Raw genomic sequence first — 18,469 nt, 5'->3', positions numbered from 1 at the left:
GAGTCATAAACACATATGGCAGTGCCTTGACATCGTCATCCCATGGCTCACACTCCAAGTATGGTTGCCATATAACTGCATCCAGATTGTCTAATGCTCGCCGCCACCACTCTAACTTCCCCAGGTGGGGCTAACTCATCATGTCGCTATACATGAACATGTACGGCTGATCTACTACACGAAATCTCAGACTCACCGGTCGAGTCACTGGTAGGTGCTCCCAGGCCCAAATATGTAGCAGCGTCACTCCCACTGCTAAAGAACCCCTCCCTCGGTAAACCACCTCATGGAGCTCCTGGTACAAGTGCGCCAGCACGCACGACCCCCATGCAAATCGAGTCCCCTTGGTCATCATCATCTTGATCACCTGTCCCCATCCCACGACCAAACCATGTGATCGCTTGTCCGAATAAAGAAGTCCTCCCACGATACCTGATAAGACTGCTGGAAGAGGTTCATATAACGCCGCTATCTCCTCCCAGGCAATCGAGCCATCATCAATAAACACATCCTCATCAAAAATCCTCTGCACTGCAAGGGTCCCCTAGGATCTGTCATATGTGACCAGCTCCCCCCGAATCGGAATCCGTAGGATGTGCCACACATCCTCTAAGGTCACTGTCATCTCCCCCTGTGCGAGATGGAAGGTGCACGTTTCACTGTGCCACCGCTCTGCTAATGCTGTGATCAATCCATGATTCATACGAATCACGGGCATGTGCATCACCTCATATAGTCCCGTTGCCACAGTACAATCAATCTCCGTCTGTGTCAATCGATCCCGCAACCCCTGTGTCGCAGGATGTCGCTCGCATAAATGCAACACGCCCAACTCCTCCTGCACATGGACATTCATCAATCATCATCAGTTGTTTTGTTTTCAAACTTTCTTAAGTTTAAACCTAGACTATCAACAGATACTTTGATCAAGTATCTTCGGGTCTCAACAGGTAAGCAATTATGGCCACCTAGACTTCAACAGACATTTATCCTAATGACCTAAGTCTCATCAGGCTGCTATAGTTCAAAACAACTCCCACTTCACATCGCCATCCATCCATCATTGACATTAGAAAACTTTCTTCATCCAAACTGGGGCATCTCTTTATCCTAAAACAAAAGCGCTATTTTACCAACAAAAGCGCTAGTTTCTCAACAATAGCGCTACAACCCTAACAAAAATGCTCAATAAGCTATCCAATAGCGCTCAAACTACAAATGCGCTAAAACAACTACACAGTAGCGCAATCAAGATCAATCACGCTCAAACAAGCCCTCAATAGCGCTTCTTAATCAATAGCGCCTAAACTTGCATACAATAGCACTAAAACATTTCAAAAGCGCTCAAACAATGGGGCAATAGCGCCATTGCGACACAGTAGTGCTAGTTCATGGAGCAAAAGTGCCAAAACCATAGTTCCAGCGTTCTTGCTCCGACTCGACTTGGACTCAGTAAAACACCTATAAAAAATGCGTAAAAATTCAAAATTCCAATTTACGTACTGCTGGTCAGTAGTCGTCTGGCCGCTGGAACCGTCAGACTCGCTCAAATCTGTGCTCGATAATCGGTATCGGCATCCTGATTGCTGCTCGCTCCTCCAAAAGGTCACTATCAGAGCTCTGGTTTCACACTGGTCGCGGTCACAAATGATCCTCTTTTCACCCCTTTCACCCCATTTATACCCTTCGCCGTCACCATAACTTCCCCCCGCTCACCGCCGTGGTCCCCGTGAACTTCCCGAGCCCCCCCATTTCTCCATTTTACCCCCATTTTCTTCTATTTTTCACCCGTCTTGCTCACTTCTTCTCTTCTAACACCTTGTCAATTCTCATTCTTTTTCGAGAGATCGCCCGATTTTTAAAAAAATTTCGGCCCATCTCTTGAGGGGGCATACCACCCATTAAATTTACATTTTATGAGGCATTTCTTCACACCAGTTTTTCTTTCTTTGAAACGACGCGATAAATCGCACCGTCTCAAAGAGGGGCAAATGTAGTCACACAAATCTGTCTGGCTTAATTAAATAAATATTCGTTATTTATTTGATTAAAAATCCACTAGCCATCAGTTAATTAAATTAATATTTAATTAATTTATTCCCAAACATTCTTCTATTAATTAAATAAATTATTCAATTTATTTTAATTAATTCATTAAATCAAATTCACAATCAATTAAATAAATAAAATCTATTTATTTAATTAAAATCCCCTTTTCCTCTTTTAAATAAATTAAATAAAAATATTTATTTAAATCATTATCCCCCCCCACTTGCATTTTCCTACAAATGCAACTTGCACACATTTATTGAAATAAATGAATTTTTATTTTAATAAAATCCTATTTTCCCTCACCCACCAAATCCACTTGCAAAATCTAATCCCCTTCTAGATTCTTCTAACCCCTTCTTAATTAACCTAATCCATCCTCTAATTATTGTCACATTCCTAAGCAAAATGAAGTCACTTTTCAAAGACTTTAATGCTTTGCGTGTTCAACAAATTAACCCCCAAAGTCTTCCAAGACCACTAATGGCTCTTACATGACCATTTATGGCTCTTACATAACCATTTATGGTTATTTCAAACTTGTCTCCCCAAACATTTATTGTTTTGACCATATTCATCATTTTCACATTTGCACAAGAGTTTATCCATTGGATAAAAGCTTTATTCTTTGAATAAAGAGTTTATTCATTCAACTAACCTTGACTCTAACTCTTAAAGTCATATCAAGCATTTAATGCTTATTCCCTCCCCTCTCAACCTATCTCACATTGACACTTGTCATCCTGGGATTGGGTTGAAAGCCCTCACATGGATTTGAAATCATTCAATCCTGACCCTTGTTGAGATTATTCAATCTCAACCATCCATTGCTCCATTTTTCCTATAAATAGAGCCCATTTCTTCATAATCCAGATCTTGAAAACTTGTATGCATTTAACCTATAGGCATTTTAGAGAGCATTTAGCATAGCAAACTAAAATCTTGTTGTTTTTGGGTTAAAATCAATCATTTTATTATCATCTAGTATTTTAGCTTTTCATTTTACATTAAGAGCAATATTTCAATCTCAAACCTCCATGAGCATCCATAGTGCAAAAAGCTGCTGAAAGCTACACTATTTTGGAACTTGGAGAGGAGAGGAACAAGGGAGAAGGAGCTAAGAGCATGTTAAGAAGCATTTGGAGATGCCTCATTATCTTTGTTTCGTTTGTTAGATATATTAGCATGATTTTAACATCTCTTTTGATATGCCTGTTTATATTAGCTTTTGGTTAACTAACACTAACGATTTTCTGGTTTCTTGTGTTGTTGGTCATTTGCTAACCTTGTCCATTTTGCAGAGCATCAATATATATATATATATATATATATATATATATATATATATATATATATATATATATATATATATATATATATATATATATATATATATTAGGCATGACATGTAGACCAAATAATTATTTTTTAAGTGATTATTGATGTTGATGTTACCAAATTTGAAGTTCATGTTGTTGATTGAATAATGACAACTATTGTCTAAGTTGGCTACATGACAAGATGCTTAGTTACCTATTAGTGAGCTTCTTGGTTGATGAGACTTTGAAATGAAATATGAGTGGAACCACTATGCACTATCATTTGTTTTGTAGGAAACTTCTTGATAATTTACATAGTCAAGCCAAATAAGAAATCAATTCAAAGAACATTCCATTATAAATCAAATACTCAAGTAATTTGAGTGAAAACAATGGATTGCATTTGATACAATCATGATATCTTTTGAATTGCACGAGAATAGATTACAAAATAAAATAGATATTTGATAATATATTTTGAGATAATCACGGGACGTTTGTTGACAATAGTGACCAAATACAAAAAAATCTTATGGTTACATAAAAAATTAGACAAATCTACGATTTCTTTGAATTTCTAAAAATAATATATTTTTTACACATATCATGAAAATATTAGTAAAAATATACATAATTTAAAAAATTATTATAAATTTATCAATTTTCTTATGATTAATAATACTTATTATGACATTCTTAGATATGTTTAAAAATAATCATCAATATTAATAAATTAAAATACATTCAAAATTACTTCTTTCTTGGAAACTTATCCAAAATCTATTAATTATTAAATCCTTAATATTTTAAAATACTATAAACAACACTTAAAACACTAACATATAATAATTTTAAAAATATAAAAAGATATAATATTTAATTATACCTATTATTATTATTTAATAATATAAAACCTTTAATAAATATTTTTACTAATTTTTGTAATTAAACAAGATATTTTATGTAACCTTTGCACAAATAAAGCACTCGAGAGAATTTGACTTCTACGTCGATAATGTACCATCTTGTTTTTATTACGGTGGTCGCTGGTTATCGATATTGACGGGTTTTTGAGAAGCAGTTTTAAAATTCTCATTGGAAAAGTTTGGAGGTTTGGTTTCATTTCATACTTCCTGTATCTCTCAACCCTTATTTTTCTGTGCAACAATGAGCAGTACCTCAACTTCCAGAAAGGTAGGCCAAACTGTTTTTATATATTAGTTCAATCATTGGTTTTCAGGTTTAAATGCTTGGCGGTTGGCATTTGGGTAAATGGAATCCATGTCACATAATTTTTGGGGTTCAGGGTCTGTCCAGGATAGCCTTAAACAGGCTACAAAAAGAGCTTATTGAATGGCAGTCTAACCCCCCCGCTGGATTTAAGCACAAAGCAACCGACAATTTGCAGAGGTTTGTATTTTTAATTTTTGTTTTGTTTTTGTATTGCTTATGATAGTAAAATTGGCAATTCTTAAGTATTAAATGATTTGGCCCAGTGGGCTGCAATTTGGTCTTAAGATAAAATACTACACCTGAACTTTATCTATTTTTAACCTTTTGGGTAGGTGGATTATTGAAGTGACAGGCGCACCAGGGACCCTTTATGACAATGAAGTCTTTCAGCTTCAGGTGGATTTTCCTGAGCATTACCCAATGGAAGCTCCACAGGTTAGTTGAGTTTTGTTTTGTAACTTTTTTACTGGATGGTTGGAGGAGTAAGATTTTAGTAATTAGGGCTTCTTTTGGATGCAGGTTATTTTTCTCCAGCCAACTCCTATGCATGCCCACATTTACAGCAACGGCCACATTTGTCTAGGTACGTTAATACGTGTTTTTCATAATGTTACATGACAGCTTTCAAATCAAAGTACTTGCAACTGGGTGTTTATATGCCAAGCATCAGCAATTGCTACTGAAGAGGAATATAATATTAAAAGTTCTTTTTGGCACATGTTGAACTTCGTAAACCCATTACCTAAAATGTTTATTAGTGTTGAAGTTGGTTTATTGTTCTGTTCACCGTGGGATACACCACAGAAGATGTTTCTGTGGTGTTTAAGACTTCTTCATGTAGTCAGTTAAAGATGTAGAAATGGGAATGCCATTTTAAAATAGGGTATGAGAGATAATCCATAAGGGTTTGGTCCTGTTAAGTTTAATGATATTCTTAAGAAGAATTAACCATGGGTGGGGACTGCGGACTATTTCCCTGAACCATGTGTTCCCAGGTCACCATGTTTCTTTGTAACATCATACCAACTTTGCAAGAATTGGGTTATTGGATCCTAAAAGAGACTGAAAAAGATTAAAACAACGAGTTGAATGGTAAGAATTAAGAGCAAGGATACATCACTTGCCACAAAGAACTCAACTCTCTGCCATACTCATTTTAATTATAGAAGCAATTTTGAAGGTTTCACTTACGGTTAGGACTCATTTTCGAGAAACTTCTTTATTAAAGACCTAATTTCTGGTAAAAAGATGCTAAAACAGTAAAGATTAAAAGATGCATAATCACAATATGTCCGAAATGATTTACAATCTCATTCTTGTGTCTAATTTAAACAAAAATATAATATGACGTTTTATCAAGTTTCAACTGTATAGTGTTTGAATCAAACTCACTAAACCATATTTCATGACTAATGATGGCTCACATGAACCCATCTCTCATGGGCATGAATGGTCCATTAAGCATTCATTGCATCATGGTGATGCACATAGGGGTGAAGCATCCCATCTCGGTAGTATTCTGTCTTAAGAATGCTTAATCTAGTTGATCTAGTTAAAGGATGGTTATATTTATCTATAGTAATTTTTTATGATTTAGTAATTATTTAGAATCTTATATATACTATTATATAAAAATATAGCAAGTCAAACTATACAGTCTAATAAATTTTATAAATTGGGTAGTATATGGCACATCCTTATACTTTCTCTACATAATCAGGTCTTTATGGTATAAATTGGGTTGTATATGGCACATCCTTATACTTTCTCTACAGAATCTTGTCTTTATAGGCACACTTTCGGGCATTATCAAACACTACTAATTCAAGGGGAATAAAAAGCGAAGAGAGTAATAGTTTACATGCCATAAGACTGTATTGCAATATATGTCTGAAAGGCCTAACATATGAAAGCCTAGTAGGATTGATCCAATTATTATTGGTAGTATCAGGTTGTCTTAGTCATCGCTGGATTTGTTCAGTTTGCATTTATCTTTTGTGGTTGGGGTGAAGTTGAGTTTTATAATGAATATTTGATCATATCTGGATTGGATTTCACATGAGAACTAGGGCATGAATCTGAATTGCTCCTTATAGCCCAGACCATTGCTTGTGTCCTTGTACCTGCCCTTATTGTATCTTACTTTGTCTACGAGACTCTGTTAGTGATATAAGCTGAAGTGTTGTTGTAACCTCCTCTAAACATGTTTGCGATATGCATGCAGCGCAGTAATATTTGAATTCTATAATGAATACTTTAAAATATCCACAGGACTTTGTTAGTGATATAAGTAGAATATGTTGTTGTAACCTCCTTTAAACATGTATTTGATATGCACACGGTACAATAATAATTGTGTTTTATAATGAATAACTTAATCATGTCTGTTGCCACTTCTGGATTTGATTGTGTGAGTGATTTTTTGTCGGCGTATTAAATCGCACTTTGTGATCCATCATTAGGATGATAGTAGAGAGCCTAAGGAGATTTGGTGGACCACAGAGTGTGATCTGTAACGTTGATGCAAAAAACATTCACACAATTGAATCTAGAAGTGGCAATAGACGGTCTCATGTATTGTGAAATCTACTTACATCAACTTAATGTCGGTGATATATAAGAAGTGTTGTTGTAAGTTTGTAACCATAGAAGCAGATCTCTGGAAAAAATCACTATATCTTGCAATATAGAGAGTTGATCTAGTTAAGGATGGTTGCGAAGATGTGATCTTTGCATAAGCTACCATCATGTCATGCAACTTGTACCAATCATGTTTGGAGGAAATCTGAAATTGTTTTTTAATTTTTTTTCTCTTGGACAATCTGAAACCACCGCTGTCTTACTAGCAAATATCCCATTATTAATGCCGTGATACATATGGAAAGTGGTCTCCTTTTCAGCACAATTAAGCCAAAATACTTATTACAACTACACATTGTAATTCCTATGAACCCAAAATTTGATGTAGTGTACCCTTGTTGCAGACCGGATGGGCTTCTGTTGCTGTAGACTTCCAGATCTAGATTTTTTAAGCAGGGCAAATTACATCATTTGTTTTTACTTTAAAGTCAGCAGTAGTTTTTATATTACTATTTATTTAATAGAAGGCGTTGTTCGAAATGAGCCACATCAAAATATAACAAAAATATGATATTGACAATAAAAAGTTATTATTTTATGATATTGTATGATATCTAGTAAATAAATAAATCAATGAATAAGGAATTTTTTTTTCGTTTTTGTTCATGATATATAATAAAAATATGTGATGTGGCATTATCTCTAATGAGGTTTAGTCTAAATTTTAGGTTTAAATAATTAACCTGCAAGTGTACAGTTGTAAAAAGTCAAACTATTAGTAACACACTGTGCAGTGCGCACTGTAATCAGCGATCTCAAAATTAACGAGGAAAATCCATATGAAATTCATGGTGTACACACACTTTCTCTCTCTGTCAATCTCTATGCAAATAGGGTGGCCTTAAAATATATAGAATCATCATTTATTTCTCCCCTTATTGAAATTTTGTGCATTTTGTGGATTTCTGATAATTTCTCTATATTATTGTGAAAACTTAAAAGTGTCTTTATCTGTTGGTTTGGTAAGTTAGTCCTGAGAAAGATTTTTGCTTCTATGGTTGTAACCTCCTTTAAACATGCATTTGATATGCATCAATACAATAATATTTGATGACACAACACTACACAATTTGTAAATATTAGAGTACTCTGAACATTTTGCATTGAAAACAATTTAATTTCTGTGTTCGCAAATCAGAAAGAGGATGGAACATGCAGAAGCTGGCCAAGCAGTTTGAATTTGAAAAGTGGCACATTGTATGTCTGCCCCCATAGAGATAAATGCCTGACAAAATAAATACAAGCACAATTGTGGTTTCTATATCCAATTTATTTTGACCAAAGAGTGCAACCAAAGTAAGCGTGTATGAGTATGTGTCTTCCACAAATTGGGACTCTGAAATATCACGCGTGCTTTATTCAACCTTTCTTGAGCAGATGAACGCTACTGGTGTAATGCTATAAACAAAGAAACCAATCAAAGATAAAGGTGTCCCAGGATCCTCCATGTCTTCTCCGATTGTATCCATGTTGAGTACTATATATAGCAGCTTGCATCTATCATTTTCAAGGGAGGTTGTGCTGATAAATAAGTGCATACAGACAGAAAGTGAAGCAAGAGAGTGTATACCGTGAAAAATAGATTTTGTTCAGTAATTTTGAGGTTGCAGATTCTACTCCATAACACATTATTACTTAGTTTGAATTTGAAGTTTGAACCTAGAAATCAATTACAAATTACAAAATACAAAGTTAACATACAGAGCAACAAAATAATGAGTGAGGCTACAAGGCTAGCTGCTATGATCTGCAAGGGGGCTGCATATTGTGATGTTGATGTTTGCCATTTGATTGATTTCTTGTTCATCACATAGCTCCTTCAAGATAGCTAGGTCCTCATCATCAAAAAGTCTCTTAATCGTTGGAATCCGTTTTGAATATGGATTGATCTTGTCAATGTCAATTGGCTAATTGTCCTCAACACATCTTGCTATAATCAAATTGTAAGTGTGTGACATAGATGAAATAAGTATTAGAAGTCTGTCTGCAAAGTGCAACAAAATAATAGTTAAAATTGCAAGTTTTTGTAACTCAATTTTTCTTGAGTTGAAAGTAGAGGTTGTGGTGAACAAACACCAAACCATTCATCATCATCTATTGAGTGAAATGGATGTGTTTTGTGGAGCGTATTTGTTCAAACACACTTCAAGAATCCTCACAAGTGGGTGAATTGCATTTCTAGCTCAAAAGGTGTTATGACTAGGTGCTGTACACCTTGCAAGTGCTAGGTCAAGTTGTAATTATTTAATTCTTTTGTAATATTGTAAATAACGTGCTTGTTGATGTGTTTTTTTTTATGACACCTCGAACATAGGATAAAATATGTAATGTCCCCTTTTGGGATTGCCCTAAATCTTGCCTTAGATACTATTCTCAATTGATAAGGGAGGGTTAGAGAGAGGGTACCTTTATCTTCTTAAAGGGAAAATAGTTTGCCGGTCCCTTTATTGTTTTCTGTTCTGCTCTAGTATTCTCCCTTTTGACTCTTTTTTCATTCAGATCAGACTGTAGATCAAACTTTTGTATATATCTGAATCTATTTGTATGTGTTTTCTATTTGCATAAGGAATTCCCTGGTAATCATACTTGTTGTGACCTAATCACACATCACCCCATCCCAGATAGGGACCCCCTTTGCTTTTAGGCCCTTTTGGTCATTTGGCTTTCGTTTTGTGTGTTAGTGGCAATCTCTTTAGTCTCTCCGCGTTACGGGTGTTTGGGAGTCAGTTGGGGTTAATCTGCTTCTCTGTCAAGCAAATTCTGTGAAGTCTAAAGCCTGTTTTGTCCTTTTTTTTAGGTTTTTGCCTTTTGTCCTAGATTTTAGGGGTTCCTGTTAGGGTTTCGGGAAAACTAAGCATACGACTGGAATCAGGACCCTTCAAGGGACCTCCCGGTGAAATTTGAGCCCAAACGGAGCAAATTTCTATTTTTAGAAAGTCCCTATTTTTTAGGGATTTTTTGAGTCCCAAAATGTCGCCATTTTGCCAAAAATCAAACTTACTATTTTTAGTAAATTTCTATTTTTTAGTAAGTCATTCGGCGTCTTGTCTTGGGCTCTAACTCTGACATTTTTGGAAGTTTCTATTTCGGGAAAATCTATTTATGGCAGGATCAGGCTAGCAGACAGCGGAGAATCAACATACACAATCACTTCTAAATCTGGAAAGTTGAAAGCAGACAGGCAGGGGTCTAAAATGGCTAATGTGAGAATCATCCCTGAAGTGGAAGGTCAAAATATTCTAAGTTTGGAAGCCATTCACAAGTGCAATTTTCCGCCTCTCCATGGACATGTGAAAAATTCGTCCAAGTCTGGTCTAGGGCGCTAAAACCAAGGAGGCATTCACAAGTGCAATTTTCCACCTCTCCATGGACAGAGCAAAAATGCGCCAGGTCTGGTCTGGGGCGCTGAAACCAAGGAGGCATTCACAAGTGCAATTTTCCACCTCTCCATGGACATGTAAAAAATTCGCCCAGGTCTGGTATGGGGCGCTGAAACCAAGGATGGATTCACAAGTGCAATTTTCTGCCTCTCCATGGACAGAGCAAAAATGCGCCCAGGTCTGGTCTGGGGCACTGAAACCAAGGAGGCATTCACAGGTGCAATTTTCCGCCTCTCCATGGACAGAGTAAAAATGCGCCCAGGTCTGGTCTGGGGCGCTGAATCCATGAAGGCATTTACAAGAGGAAAATTCATGAATCCTTGGCATGGTAAAATTTCACCCAAGCAGAGAGTTTGAAATTTTGCCTAAGGTACAGAATCCAAGGAGTCAAGGAAGGATAAAAACAGAAATTCCCCTCGGGCGAATTTTCAAATATGCTATTTTTAGACATCAAACCCCGGCTAAATATAGAAATTTTTATAGATTTTGAATCAGGACGAAATTCCCCATCCAATGAACTTGACTCCTAAAATTTAGGAAGATCCCTAAAAAATAGGGATATGGAGAAAAGCCAGGAAAATTCCTTCGACAGAGCGAGATGACAAGTCGGAGTGGAATTGAGCAAATCGCGAGAAAGATCCTGCAATCTCTCTCCAAAATTGGAAAGTGTGAAATCAACGAGTTGGCAGGAGGAATCTTCCAAGTATGACGCTGACTGGGAGCATTTAAGGAAGGTTCTAAATTTTGAAACTCACACGCATGGGAAACTGCCTTGCATGTCATAGTGATTAAGGAAAGTATGACGCGCCATAAATGCAATTACTAATTTGATGCCTCTTGAGAATTCTATATAAGTTGGGAAAAACATTTCATTTTTCACGTGCAAGATTCAAGAAAGGAAGAGTGAAGAAGTGAAAAGTTTTTTATACTTTGTTTCTATTTCATCATTTCGAAGTATTCCCAAGATGGCGGAACTTAGTAGGACAGCTACTATCTCTAGGCAGGCAATGATCAAAGCAGAGATGAAGGGTTTTCTTCCCCATTCTCGGTTGAATTCAAGATGGGAAGAGATCAGTGATACCAACTTCGACACGTTCAACTGGGCAGCATTCAAGATAAGAATGTTCGGAACTGCAGGGCACAATCCATCTCCGACAGCTGTCAAAATTGTGAGAAGTGGAATAGTTGCAGCAGCTGGCTTTCCTCCCGCCATTCAATGCCCAGATCTAGTCTTGAAATGTGCAGCACATTACAATTTGGAGCGGAAGACAATCTCAACGCCATACAGCAAGTTATTGGCAACTTTGACTCCAGAAGCAATTGGCGAAGCCTTCGGAATCCCTTCACATTACTCCATGACGTACAGGACCAGCAGCGGATCTCAAGCGGTCTATGAAGCAAGCCCCGCTAGATGTGCTGATTTGATCAACAAGCAATGGTTGCTGAAGCCCAGAGTACACGTTTCCAAGATGCCCAAAACTCTCACAATCTTCGAGTTCAAGCAGGAATATGTGGACATGATAAAGATGCTGAGCAGAGTAATGGGATGCTCACACTCGGTGAACTTTGAGCCTTGGATGTTCTTCTACATTGGCGAGATCATGAATTCTAATACACTGATCGACTGGGCTAGATTGATCAGCCACTACTTGCACGAACAATTGAAGAACCTGCAGGAGAAAAGGTCTCAGTCCTTTTCCATGAGTTCCTACCTATTCTATATGCTGGCACGAAGGGGTGGATTCGATGGGCTGCCAGCAAGAGGAATCATGGGCTGCGGGCCAGCTCAGCTGAAGGTGCATGAATGTTATCCTCAGCTACATCTCCACAACGTGAATTCTTACAAGTTGGCGAATGACACCTTCACCATGTACCTGACACGACTTATGCAAAATAAGTTGCACATGAGGCTGTCTCCGCAAGCAAGTGCTTTGGTTCAGAAGTATGGCGCCGCGTTCCTGCAGTTCCCCAAGTTCACCTACATCAGGACGCATGGCTTCTCCTTCCAGTCTTACAAGTTGCCTAGATATCCGTCGGATAAGCTTATATTGCTCGAGCTCATGAGGCAATTGATTGCCTACGATCAGCTACAGAAGAAGAAGAAGAAGCAATCTATTGAATTTCCAATTGTCTTGGGGGATTTCATGGAGATATGCCCAGGATTGGAGGCCGTTGAAAGTGCAGCGAGCGAATTGGCATTTTACCGCCTACCATTTTACACTTCCAGGGCCCAATATGATCCTTACAGCCAGATTAGGAAGGTTGCCGGTGTCAAATTCATATATAGATTTCACTTGGAGGATTACTGGGCAGGAGCCGAGGATGACCTTGAGGTCTGGAGAAGAATGCACTCCAGACTGCCCCTCGACACCATCAGAATAAGTGAGATTCATCAGGTACCAGACTAGGTGAAGGAAGACTCAGATTTGATGCAACCCAAATTCGAAAGGATAAAGGATCAACCTATCCTGTTGCCAGATTGGTTGGAGCCGGAGGTAGATGATTTGAACACTTTGGCCAAACCAGTGCTAAAATTCACTAAGCATTGGATTGACAGGCAGACAAGAAAGTTGGTGGAAAACCATGTCCATTTGACATACCAGCTGATGGGAAATCTGGATTCTCATAGTGAGGCAACTGAAGGCTCTTCACAGGGTCAGGCAGAAAGAGAGGCCCGGGTGGACAAAGGAAAAAGTGCCCCAAAGAGGCCAAGGGTAACAAAGACAAAGGATATCCAATAGGAAATCCTGCGCGAGGTTTAGCAGGAAGCCCAACAGGAGGAGCCTCCACAAAAGAGAACGAGGACGGGAAGGGAACATTCACCAGTTAGCTCCGCAAGCGTACAAGAAGTAGAAATGTTCCCACATCCCGCAGGCCCTCTTCCAGGGAATGTTCCAACACCTGATATACTTAGCATCAATGCTTCACAGGGCCGTCATTAGCCAAGAAGTCAGAGACAAGAAGTTTCCCCGCACCTGGAAGAGGTTCGCCAGGATAATTTCATAGAGACTATCTTTGGCGAAATGAAAGAGGAATCTCAAGAACGGGAGCATGCAGAGGATCATAACCATTTCATCCCCGCGCTAGATTGGTTGGTAGACAGACTGGGAAATGAAGCAAGAAGGGAGCCCAATCCTGCTCAGGAATTAGAAGAATTATTGAAGAGGATGGATCAGCCACCAGAAAGAAAAGCCCCCCGGAAGTTTTCCAAGGTAGTTAGGGAAGAATCCGGAGCCCAGACCTTGCACATTGCTGAACCTGCGGTGGATAAGGATAGGAGTGAGATTAGGCAGGAAGATAACGTCATCAGACAGGTGGATCTTGGCCATGCTTCCACTGGTCAAGTAATGGGAGATTTCGACGATTCTTCCTTTGCCATGAAGGAGAAATTGCTGAAGTCAAAAGCAAAATGTAAGCGGCTAAAGGAGGAAAACGGACTTCTATACGAGTATGTCAGGAGTTTCAAGAAACCCCTCAGGGAAGCAGGTCTTGTTGTGACCATTTCACACATCGCCCCATTGCAAATGGGGACCCCTGCTTTTTAATTTTTAGGGTTTGTTTTCTAGGTCTTTTAGGGTTTTGTCTGTTAGCCTTTACATTTTGAGTGTTTTAAGGGGATCACCTGGATAGTAGGTTCTGCTTGAGTGAGGTCAAGTTGATGAAATGAAGTCTGGAATGTCCTGATCCTGAAATTTGGCTAAGTCTGAATGTCCTGATCCTGAAATTTGGCTAAGTCTGGAATGTCCTGATCCTGAAATTTGACTAAGTCTGGAAAACTAAAAATCCTCCAAAAACTAGATTTTGCAATATAACTCCTGGAGGTCTGAAACCACTCTCAAACATCCTGAAAGTATATATGGAATATAACTTAAAGTATAAGTCACTTATACTTAAATGTTATATTCCATAAAATGATCCTGACGGAGGGTTCAAAAAGTCAAATTTTCGCTCCTGACCCTTCCAGAGGGTCCAAAGCGAATTTTGCTCCCGACCCTTCCAGAGGGTCCAGGGCGAAAATCAATCTAGGACTCATTTCTTGCCTTATTTGACCAAATTTTGACTTGCAAGGCATTTTGAAGGGAAAGTTGGAAATGTTTGAAAACCTTGAAAAAATGATGGATTTTGGCCAAGATTAGGAATTTCGCTCCTGACCCTTGCTGAGGGTCCAGAGCGAAATTCATTATAAACTTCATGTGCCACCTTGTTTGAGCTTGAAACCTTGTTCCTGGCCTTGAAAATGATCTTACCTCGCCCTGTGAAGTGGTTTGAACCAAAAAAATTGAATAGTTTAGCCTGGAATGAAGATTTCGCTCCTGGCCCTTGTTGAGGGTCCAGGGCGAAAATTTTGTATGAGCCTATTTTTCACTAATTTTGGCTAACTTGTTTTGTGCAGGGTCTCCCAGAAGGAAGATTGGACGTCACTTGATGCAATTGAGGGTTTGAAAGCATGAAGATTGATGAATTTTGGGCAACAAAGGTAAAATCGCTCCTGACCCTTGCTTAAGGCCCAGGGCGAAATTTTGAATAACTCTCATCTTGCAATGAAAAGAGTCAAGTTTTGGACATAGATGAAACAAGCGCATCTCCCTTTACCCATCTGAGAAAGTGTCAATTTGAAAAAGTGAAGGATTTTGTTGAAAACTTAAAATTCGCTCCTGACTCTTGCTGAGGGTCTAGGGCGAAAATCTTGTCGGAGATGTTTTTTGCTTAGTCTTGGTTGAATTGGAATGTCAAAGAGGTTTCAAGTTAAAAAATGAAACATTTTGAGTCTAGATTGCAAAATTCGCTCCTGACCCTTGCTAAGGGTCTAGGGCGAAAATTTGAAAATCCCCTATTTTGCCTTGCAGGAACGAACCAAGCTTGGATGGAGTGGAAGAAGAAGACCTTTGCCTAGCCTTGAAGGGTGGATTCAAGAAAAGTTGATGAAGGAGTAAGCACAAATTTGAAAAATCGCTCCTAACCCTTGCTGAGGGTCCAGGGCGAAAAAATCCTAAATGCACTTTTCTTCCAAAATTCAAGTGAAATCAAACCCAAATTTCAGTAAAAGATGCCATTTGGAGTGCCTTGGTGATATTTTGGATTTGCAAAAATAGGATATTTAAGGCCTAATTTGGAAAATCGCTCCTGACCCTTGCTAAGGGTCCAGGGCGAAATTATTGTCAATCTTCATTGAGGCCTTGATCAATCATTGATGTTTCTCCAGTTTGCACTAAATCACCAAAATTGCTAACTTCGAAGCCTTTGGAAAGGATAAATTAAATTCGCATTTATTAAGGCATTGACAATTTAATAAATTAATTTTTAGGCCTTGAAATAAATAAAAAATTCCCCTTGGAGGCATTGAAATTAATTTTGAAAATGAAAAAATTAAGTTGGGCGCTCAATATTTGTTATTTGCCTTTATTTGTCAAGTCGGCCTTCTTCTTAGTGGTTTTTATTTTATTTTAAGGCTTATTTGCTAGGTCGGCCTCATGGTTGATTAGGGTGAGCGCTCTATATAATGGGGGAGTATTGCTTTAAGTTTCAAATCATTCATTCATCCTTCTAAGTGCGAAATTGAGGAGCAAATTGGAGAGGCGAATTTCTTGCTAGATTGAAGGATAATTTCTAGATTTTGGAAGGTATTTGAAGGCGAATTTCCTGATTTTGAAGAAGCTAGTGGAAGGTAGAGCTCTTTTGAAGACTAATGGAGGCGTAATTCATCCAAGGGAAGACTACAATCTAAACCTTGTCTAGCAAAATCCAGTCTTCTTTCATCATTTTCGAAGGTCTTAGAGTTAAGTACTCAAGAGAAGGTATGGAAATCATTTTGATATTTTTCGTCAAGGCTTGTTTTAATTTCATAGCAATTTTTGAAAAGAAGTCTAAGACTTGAGAGTTTGATTTTGTTGATTAACTAATTAGGAAATGAAGAATTCTAGATTTATCATGAAATTTCCTAATCAATATCTTGAATTTTCCCTTTGGAGAGTCTTAATTTCTACATTTTAAGATATAATGCTTAAAGACTAATTTTGGAATTTTTGTGTAGGCATCAAATGGCGGCCCGGAGTCGGAAGATCTATTACTTGGCAGACTCTCATCAAAGAAAATCAAGCCAAATCAAGGACGGTCTCCTCCAAGAAGATCGAGCAAGGATAAGGGCGACCTCTTCCAATCTAGCATTTCAAGGCAAGGTACATCATCATCCTGCACATCAAAGACAAAATAAGTCAGAGCAAGGGTTTGTTGAAGAAGCAGATAGTTTCAGAAGAGTTAATTAAAGCTAGCTTCTCAGCATCATCGAATTGGATATCTACCAAGTTGCAAGTGTTAGACGAGGTGGCATCCTAGTCATCACTCCTCCAGTCGGATTGGTCCACCTCAGCGTGTCCAGATTCAATGTACCTGACTCATGGGAGGTGGCACAAACTTCGATGTACCTACCCCGACTATCCATTGGTCGAATATTCCAGAGAAGACATGTGTCCAATTAATACAATTATTTCATTGGTCAGAACTGAGTTTGTTGTAACAAACCCTAATTAGGGTTTTCATTGTAGAATCTTGGCCATTGATCTCAAATTGATCTTAGCCATTGAATTGTATTAAGGGCACTATATAAGCCCCGACTCTTCATTTGTAAAGGCTAATAGAAGGTAGTTAGTGAATAGTGGAAAAATAGTGGGTAAATAGTTAGTGAATAGTCAGTTAATAGTATAGCAATTAGAGTAGAGTAGAGACAGAAGGCAAAGATTGTTGCCAAGATGTTGTAAAAGACTTGTAAAACTTCATTGAAGAAATGGTGAAATCTATGGGTCGATTCAACAATTTGCATGGTCTCTATGCTTCTCAGTTTTGATTTCATGTTATTAGATGAGTGGAAGAAATGTGTTTGATTGATGGTGAAATTCGTATATCCATACTACTAGCAGTTTGTTGATTGTAGACTTGCCTTGTGTAGTCAACTGGAATCATTCAGCTTAAGCTTAATTTCAATTGTCGCTTCTTCATTGATATGCATCAGCCTGATGGTGTCTATGCCTGTAGTGATGATTTGAACATCATAAAGCTTTCCTTCGAAGATCGCACTAACCTTGTGGAGATGGTCCTGGGATGTCAAAACAAGACTTAGTTAGAATTTCATCAAAGATCATTCATTGTTCCTACATTCTTAGTATCAGAATTAGATCCTTTCCTCGCCCTCGTCCTTTTTCCCTTTTTTAAAAATCTAAGCTAGTAAAATCCTATGTTCCAGCAATATTCAAAGCAAATCAGACGTTTAGGTTGTCAAGTGTAAGTCCCCTTGTGATTCCAGCAAAATCACATCATACCACTGGAGCTTATCCACACGTAGAGATCCTACAGAAAAGAACCTTGAAGTCATCCCGATTGATCCTTTTCGCGACATCTTCAGCATTCAGAGATTTTATTCAAGAGAGGATAAGGTACCTTTAGGTATTTTATTCTGTGTTTGGTTGTGTACAAAAAACACGTCAACAGGTCCTTCGTCCACTCCCCCTCCCTTCCTTCCCAAGGAAGTAATTGATGATGCAGAACTTGCAAAGGCAATGGCACGGAATTCCCGAGAATGGGTAGAAGATGTTTATGCTGAGGCAGGAAAATTTGTAGAAGATCTAGCTCAGCTCCATTCGAGATTCGTGGCCCTCCTGAGTAGGTTGGAAATGGCGGAAGGACTATGGGAAGATGTTGATGTCTACCAAGATTTAACCATTTCCCGACTCAGGGCTCTGATGAGGACCCCAAGGCAAACACTGGTAGGCGGGAAAGTAATCCAGGAGAATGAAGCCTATGACTTTCCCCGATGGTTCTACGCCATCTGTTCAGGGAAGAACACCCTTGATAAAT

At 38.3% G+C, this 18,469-nt stretch overlaps 1 protein-coding gene across 2 annotated transcripts in view; it reads left to right on the top strand.

The window, feature by feature from the left end:
• Positions 1-4,342: 4,342 nt before the first annotated feature.
• Positions 4,343-18,469, top strand: part of LOC131064319 (probable ubiquitin-conjugating enzyme E2 16) — an 89,098-nt gene continuing 74,971 nt past the window's right edge. The window contains exons 1-4 of one of the 2 annotated variants that reach the window (XM_057998421.2): positions 4,343-4,479; positions 4,609-4,778; positions 4,934-5,036; positions 5,121-5,184. In XM_057998421.2, coding sequence (XP_057854404.1) covers positions 4,615-4,778; positions 4,934-5,036; positions 5,121-5,184 — 331 coding nt within the window. In that variant the 5' untranslated portion in view covers positions 4,343-4,479; positions 4,609-4,614. Of the gene's footprint in view, positions 4,563-4,608; positions 4,779-4,933; positions 5,037-5,120; positions 5,185-18,469 lie in introns of both variants that reach the window. The other variant, XM_057998422.2, reaches the window with a different exon arrangement.

Source organism: Cryptomeria japonica, chromosome 3 (genome assembly GCF_030272615.1).
Source record: "Cryptomeria japonica chromosome 3, Sugi_1.0, whole genome shotgun sequence".
In the NCBI taxonomy this organism is placed as follows: domain Eukaryota; kingdom Viridiplantae; phylum Streptophyta; class Pinopsida; order Cupressales; family Cupressaceae; genus Cryptomeria; species Cryptomeria japonica.
The sequence above is the reverse complement of the archived record's forward strand: the minus strand, read 5'-3'. Positions and strand labels throughout refer to the sequence as shown.